This window comes from Salvelinus fontinalis, chromosome 3 (genome assembly GCF_029448725.1).
Source record: "Salvelinus fontinalis isolate EN_2023a chromosome 3, ASM2944872v1, whole genome shotgun sequence".
Lineage (NCBI taxonomy): Eukaryota > Metazoa > Chordata > Actinopteri > Salmoniformes > Salmonidae > Salvelinus > Salvelinus fontinalis.
Genome location: NC_074667.1, coordinates 34,592,098 through 34,600,124, shown reverse-complemented (window position 1 = coordinate 34,600,124; position 8,027 = coordinate 34,592,098). Strand labels below are relative to the sequence as shown.

Here is an 8,027-nt window from a genome sequence, read left to right as displayed (position 1 = left end):
CAAAGTATTGAGAAACTTTTGTCATTGACCAAATACTTATTTTCCACTATAATTTGCAAATAAACTCATTAAAAATCCTACAATGTGATTTTCTGGATTTTTTTTCTTCTCATTTTGTCTGTCATAGTTGAAGTGTACCTATGATGAAAATTACAGGCCTCTCTCATCTTTTTAGAAAGATTTTGGGCTCATTGATTCCAGTTGAAAACAAATGCTCCGCTCATGGAATGTCATGCTTTGAGCACTACTGAAAAGTGCTATTTACCTGTGGAAAATGAATGCCATATGCTGCATTTGCTATAGGCCTATTGTTTACCTTTTTGTTGGTGACACTGTGATATATTTCAGCTGTTAAAAGGGCAATTCCATAGATGAAACGATAACAAAACGGTCGCCCTCGCCTCTGTTTTGGTAAAAAGCTGAGGGATGGGCCTGGAGAAATGTAACCACACTCAGATTAATAGACAGAGCTATGGATGCAAGAACTGACCATCTATGATATCAAAATTCTAGTTTAACCATGTTATGAGGCTATACAGTCTTTGTTTACATTTACAATGTTTACAAACATTGGAGGAAAACAATCTTATATTTTGGGTTCGCATGGATTGTGACAGTTGAACTAAGCTCATGAGGCATTTATAAATTATATTCTTCAAGAATCAATGGATTTTTAAATTTAATGTTTAAGTCCAAAAATGGATGTAGCAACTACAAATTGCCCCTTTAAGTCTATCAAAAGTGTGCGAGTTTGAGCATGTGTCCATTTTTTTATCAGCATGAATTAGATTGAGCAAAAAAAGCCCCACATTTATTCCATAGTCAAGCGTGTATGCGCCCGGCAGAGCCACAAGGAGTCACTAGAGCGCGATGGGACATGGACATCCCAGCCGGCCAAACCGTCCTCAAACCTGGACGACGCTGGGCCAATTGTGCGCCGCCTTATGGGTCTCCCAGGAGCGTCCGGCTGCGACACAACCTGGGATCGAACCCGGATCTGTAGTGACACCTCTATCACTTTGATGCAGTGCCTTAGACCGCATGCTTTCTTCCTCTGGTCAGGAGCTGGGGTAGTTCACGGAGAGCAGGACCATGTTGTGCAGCAGTAAAGATGTCTCCGATTCTAGAAAGCACAGAGAAGAGGACACAGCAAAAAATAATGCATACTATCTGAGATTTATGAGCATGACTGACAAGTGACACAATTGGAAATTAATTAGTTAACATCCATGTCAAATTCAATAATATATATTTTTACAGCTTTCCAGGCCGTAGCCCCAGCTATGGAAGTATAGGCTGTCAGTTAAACTTCTAAATATCAATGATGTAGGAGTAGTTATCACTATTACATAAACACATTACTGACGGGCCTCTCAAGGGGTGCAGCTGCTGCAACCAGACTATTTGTTAAATGTATTAATTTGCTCTCAGACTAATTCTAATGGAACAGAAACCATTAATCTAATTTTCTCTGGACAGAGGCATAGAATTATACGAACTGATCAATTGTTAACATGTGGAGAATCAATGAGTCAGTGCATGGATGGCTTTGACTGTTATGTATGTCTTAATCCATTCCACTGTGCATGAGACGTCACACATGTGTTTTCAATCACACGTATGTACACACACACACACTCAAGCTCTCACAATAGACTATTTCCTCTGCTGCCGCATGGCAAGAGGTACCTGTGCATCAAGTCTGGAACCAACAGGCTCTTGAACAGCTTCTATCCCTAAGCAATACGACTGATAAATACCTAACAAAATAACTACACAGACTATCTGAGTTAACCTTGTATCTTTATTGACCTTTTATTTCAATCTTTGCACTGTCTCTATGCAAACTCTCAGGGCCCTACACACTCACACACACTGTCACTCCAACACACACACAAACACTCATAATATGCCTGAGCACTTGCATACAAGTTGCTGCTACTCTGTTTATCTTATATCCTGTTGCCTAGTCACCTTACCCCTATACATATCTACCTCCATCACTCCAGTATCCTTGCACATCTCCGTGCTTCTACACCTGCATTACTTGCTGTTTGGGGTTTTAGGCTGGGTTTCTGTACAGCACTTTGAGATATCAGCTGATGTAAGAAGAGCTATATAAATACATTTGATTTGATGTAAATATGGTATTGGAACTGACTTTTTAAATATTTACTTAGTTACTTTATTATGTCTTATTCTTATTTCTCATGTTTTTTCTAGTCATACATTGTTACTGATTATTGTATTGTTGTGTTTTGAGTTTGCAAGAAAGGCATTTCACTGTACATGTGACAATAAAACTTGAAACACACACACACACTTTTCCAAAATGTCATGTTGTGGGGCAGTATGTGGAGTGGAGATAGTATGGGATATGTTGTGTGTGTAGGTGGTGGTACTGTAGGTGTCACTTCTTTAGTTAACTACTTAACTTTGTAAGTATGGTGCATTGTAAAATGATCAAGGATCTGTCTGGTCAAAACATAAATCTGTAAAGTATGTATTACATACCTTATTAAGTTGTTTACATAACCATACCACTGGAAAATAAATATATTTTTATTTTATTTAACTAGGCAAGTCAGTTAAGAACTACTTGTAATTTACAATGACGGCCGAGGAACAGTGGGTTAACTTCCTTGGGGCAGAAGGACAGATTTTTACCTTGTCTGTTTTGGGATTTGATCTAGCAACCTTTCGTTTACTAGCCCACCGTTCTAACCACTTGGCTACCTGCCGCCCCAGGTGGTGGGCGTGTTCTTTGTTTTACCTATAGAAAGGTTCTAATCGTGGACTAAAAAATACGTAACGTGATACTTCGTGTGTATATGACACTATGAGATGTATAACCTTTTGTCTGCATCTGTGCTGATCAATATATGTCCACTTTAAATCCTTGATTCACCAACTAAGAGATCAACAATGTGTCAAGTGCTGCTCCGAAGCTCAGCAGTTTTTCCGGAAATAACTCAACTTTCTTGTTCTTCTCCTTCTTGAAAGTTCAACAGATGATCCGGTTATAATGGCATTCGGTAAGAACAACTTGTCCTGTTCCTGTTTCGGCGGTTATTGTGTTTAACAGGTAGGCTAAAATCAACAGTAAAGCAAATACTCTCCGCTTCTTCTTAATATATGTAAGATATGAACTCGTGTTCAAAGTGATATCCTGTCGTGTCATTGGGGAAGACCATACAAGGTCGTAAGTTATATTTATCTTCACCTTTGTCAGTTTAAGTGTGTTCACTATGGTGTTTCCATCTTTAAAATGCCTGGACCAAATTTGCCCAGAGTTGACCTTATCTCAACTTCGTGTACAGTAGATTAAATCAGTGAAAACAACGTCTGAAGCTAGGAGAACATGTGCTTTGTTTTCAAGAATTACAGTTGGCTATTTTAAATGTAATGACAGAACATAGCATATGTAGGTTTCCAAATACAACTCTAAAAGATAATCACAAAAGTCCTATACACTTCAACATGTTATTTAAGTGGTAATTTGTAGGTTGGCTATATCAAACATGTATGGAACTTTAAATATGACCTTATAGAAAGCCTGTACAAGACAGGCACATGTAATGACATTGTCTGTGTTTTCCTGGTTTGTTATGAATGTGTTATTAGTGCTTTCTGTTTGAGTTCCTTGTAGAGAGTAAGAGTGCATGTACAGTTTACAATTCTCGTCATAAATCGAATAGAATATGCCTCTTGAAAAAGACAAATGTGATTGATTATGTCTGGAGGGAAAATATGTGTTTGAAATACCAAATATCAGTTGTAATTAGTACATTTAGAGCCAGGTATTATTAAAAGTGTTCACTGATGTCTATATGTATTTGACTTTGCACGTAAAGAGACCCCACAGATGTGTTTTGTAGGATAGGACTCCATTCTCTCCCCTCGACTTGGTTCCCTTTTTCCTTATTACTTCCTTCTTTAGACTCAATTTGAGGCAAGGGAACTATACATGGCACATTGCTGACAAAAGCATAACATGCTATAGCTTTACAAAGCTTTAGCATTTTACAATCACAGGAGCAGAAGTCCCTCCTCCAAATCTATTTTTAGGACTGGAACATTAGCATTGTTCATGTACATTGTAATGTACGGGTCTCTTTTCAGATGGCTTTGTAAAGATCCCTGTGCTCATGAGATGGAGGAGGCGTACACAGAGCTGTACAGGGAGTTCCTCCAACTGCGCTTGCTGTGTCTGAAGCAGGCTGCTTTACTCAAGAAACTCACAGAGAAACTGAGGTCACAGCAAGGTCACTCCCATTTCCTTGTTGTAGTACCAAAAATGATATACTTCTCATGCCATGCCTATTCTGCAGGTTCTTATCTTTGTGTTACAATGAGTGTCAAAATCAGTGAATTCAGTGCATATATACAATATCAATGAATCTAGTAGGCTACATTTACATTTTTGTCATTTAGCAAACTGATCTTATCCTGAGCGACTTACAAGACATTCAAGATGTTTGACAGACTTTTACATGCTTATTCCTTCCTTAGGAGGAGCCCCTGTTCCTGATGGAGACCCCAGCGTAATGGCATCAATCCCAATCCAGTGCACCCAGAAGAGCTCCGGTGCTCTCCCTGCATGGCCAGAAACCCTAATGGTCCCAACACACAACCCTGCTGCACACTATGGCATTATAAGGCCATCTGGGGCCATGGGGTCACTCACTAATCTACTGGCTGGGGATTTGGGCAGACTACGGCTAGACTTCGCTCATCCAGGGACAGAAAGGAAAGAGGTCATCAAAGCCACCCTCCTAGGACCTCTGGACCTACCTGGGGGTAATGGAGAGATGGCACCCTCCAGTGTCTCTGGGGACCCGAAGCAAGCATGTCGATTTTGGGGTGATGATATGACCCGACAAATGTTCAGGGTAGGTTTCTCCCCTTTAATTTTCTTTTTTTTTGTTGACTAGTCATGTCATTAAACATAACATCTGTTTGTCCTCTCCCTCCCCCATCCCCGTGCCTCCCCTAAAACCTCTCTCTCCTCCCCCCTGCTCAGATGCCCTCGGCATGTGGCTCCTTCCTGGACAGTGATTTTCTGAGCCAGACCGAGGGGATGATGCTGATGTCAGAGGTGGCGCTGCAGTCTCATGTGTGTGACTTCTGTAATGCTGTATTCCCTGGCCACACCACCACCAGGGGAGACTTCATGTGCCACCTCCACACACACATCACCTAGAACATTATTTCCCAACCAGGGGTACTTGGCTTATCCACAGGGGGTACCTGAGAAGACCGATGAGACCATAGGCTTACTGATAAAGTGCACATGAGGGGATAATTCAGGGGTACTCCAGGCAGAGCAAAAAACTGTTTGTGTTACAGTAACCGAAAATGGTTGGGAACCACTGACGTAGAACTCTGCTTCCCTGCACCACCTCCATCACACACATATCACCTAGAACACTAGTTCCCTGCACCAACTCCACACACATCATCTAGAACACTGGTTCCCCCATAACATCTCCACACACACATAATCTAGAACTCTATTCCCCATAACATTGTTTCTGCATCAGCTAGAGTAGCTGTTTCCCCATAATGTTGTTTCTGCATCACTTAGAGTAGTGGTTTTCCCATAATATTGTTTCTGCATCACCTAGAGTAGTGGTTTCCCCATAATATTGTTTCTGCATCACCTAGAGTAGTGGTTTCACCATAATATTGTTTCTGCATCACCTAGAGTAGGGGTTTCACCATAATATTGTTTCTGCATCACCTAGAGTAGCTGTTTCCCCATAATGTTGTTTCTGCATCACTTAGAGTAGTGGTTTTCCCATAATATTGTTTCTGCATCACCTAGAGTAGTGGTTTCCCCATAATATTGTTTCTGCATCACCTAGCGTAGTGGTTTACCCATAATATTGTTTCTGCATCACCTAGCGTAGTGGTTTACCCATAATATTGTTTCTGCATCACCTAGCGTAGTGGTTTCCCCATAATATTGTTTCTGCATCACCTAGAGTAGTGGTTTCCCCATAATATTGTTTCTGCATCACCTAGAGTAGTGGTTTCCCCATAATATTGCTTCTGCATCACCTAGAGTAGTGGTTTCCCCATAATGTTGCTTCTGCATCACCTAGAGTAGTGGTTTCCCCATAATGTTGTTTCTGCATCACCTAGAGTAGTGGTTTCCCCATAATATTGTTTCTGCATCACCTAGAGTAGTGGTTTCCCCATAATATTGTTTCTGCATCACCTAGAGTAGTGGTTTCACCATAATATTATTTCTGCATCACCTAGAGTAGTGGTTTCCCCATAATGTTGCTTCTGCATCACCTAGAGTAGTGGTTTCCCCATAATATTGTTTCTGCATCACCTAGAGTAGTGGTTTCCCCATAATGTTGCTTCTGCATCACCTAGAGTAGTGGTTTCACCATAATATTATTTCTGCATCACCTAGAGTAGTGGTTTCCCCATAATGTTGCTTCTGCATCACCTAGAGTAGTGGTTTCACCATACTGTTGCTTCTGCATCACCTAGAGTAGTGGTTTCCCCATAATATTGTTTCTGCATCACCTAGAGTAGTGGTTTCCCCATAATATTGTTTCTGCATCACCTAGAGTAGTGGTTTCCCCATAATGTTGCCTCTGCATCACCTAGAGTAGTGGTTTCCCCATAATGTTGCTTCTGCATCACCTAGAGTAGTGGTTTCCCCATAATATTGTTTCTGCATCACCTAGAGTAGTGGTTTCCCCATAATATTGTTTCTACATCACCTAGAGTAGTGGTTTCCCCATAATGTTGCTTCTGCATCACCTAGAGTAGTGGTTTCCCCATAATGTTGCTTCTGCATCACCTAGAGTAGTGGTTTCCCCATAATGTTGTTTCTACATTGTGGACCTACCTGCCACCTCCACACACATCACCTAGACCATTTATGAGATTTGTTTGTTTTCCCCAATAAATGTGTTATTGATTTCAATGAAAAAGGTTCTTACAACGTATATGTATTGATTAAACAGTCTGTTTTCTATGAAACTGAGAAGTGTACATATACCGCTTATGAAGTACCACTGTTTTCTTATAGCACTAGAGGGCAGTAACAACATATGGTAGGCTACATCATGGGATTTGTCTCAGTTATCTCGTTATTACTGGTACTGTTTTATTACTAGTAATAATAAAAGGACATACAGTCATTTATAAACAGCTACACAATCCATTATAATGTTACACATAATATATGTATAAACATAGAAATATACTTGTATATTTATCCTATCGTTGCTTTCGAAGGAAAACCTCGTAACTTCTTAACCATTCATTTTTTTCGTTGTGCATTGACATTTTTACATGCATCAACTCTAGGGCCAAGAAAATGTATTCAAAATAGCTTCTGAAGTTTCTTAATTGTATGTTTGTTAATGGTAAAGTATGGCTGTTTTCTATATTGGAGATAAGAGGTTTCATCCAACACAGACAGGTAGGTAAAATTTCTGTCATGATTCTCTGTTGAATGTAGAGCTGAATTGATTAATACATTAGGCCAATTATCTTCAAATAATACTTTTGATATTGTCTCTTTGTGTATTTATGTAGTTTTTGTAATCGTTATGTAAATTCTAGTTTGAAAAGATGATGTATTTCTTTTTTGGAACATGAAGCTTATTATGTTGTCACAGTGATCAGTCAATTGTGTTTGGGATGTGTCAAATGGCACTATATTCCCTATATTCCCCTGGTCAAAAGAAGCATACTATATAGGGAATAGGGTGCTATTCAGAATACAACCTGGGTCTTTCAGTCAGAGCAGCGATGCAAAAGTACACAGCAGAATTCCTCAACGAGCCACCAGGTTGGCAGCTATATCTCACTATATTTAGTCTGCTCTCTCATCATGATGCTGGTGGGGTGGGGGAAGGGGGGGAGGCTCACAGGGAGTTGAGGCAGGTGACATCACAAATACAGTCATGTTAGCTTAGAACTGGAAGGAACAAACAACTTGATGGAGCGGAGGCGGTGATGATGATGGTGGTGGTGATAGTGCGGGGAGAGTGGGA

General features: G+C 40.2%; 1 protein-coding gene across 1 annotated transcript; it reads left to right on the top strand.

Annotated features, from left to right (window-relative positions):
* The first annotated feature begins 2,768 nt into the window (after positions 1-2,768).
* On the top strand, positions 2,769-7,835 carry LOC129845515 (uncharacterized). The gene is made up of 4 exons (XM_055913427.1): positions 2,769-3,085; positions 4,123-4,265; positions 4,513-4,892; positions 5,024-7,835. The coding sequence occupies exons 2-4, from the start codon at positions 4,154-4,156 to the stop codon at positions 5,201-5,203; spliced, it is 672 nt and encodes a 223-aa protein (XP_055769402.1). The 5' UTR covers positions 2,769-3,085; positions 4,123-4,153; the 3' UTR covers positions 5,204-7,835.
* The last annotated feature ends 192 nt before the right edge of the window (positions 7,836-8,027 follow it).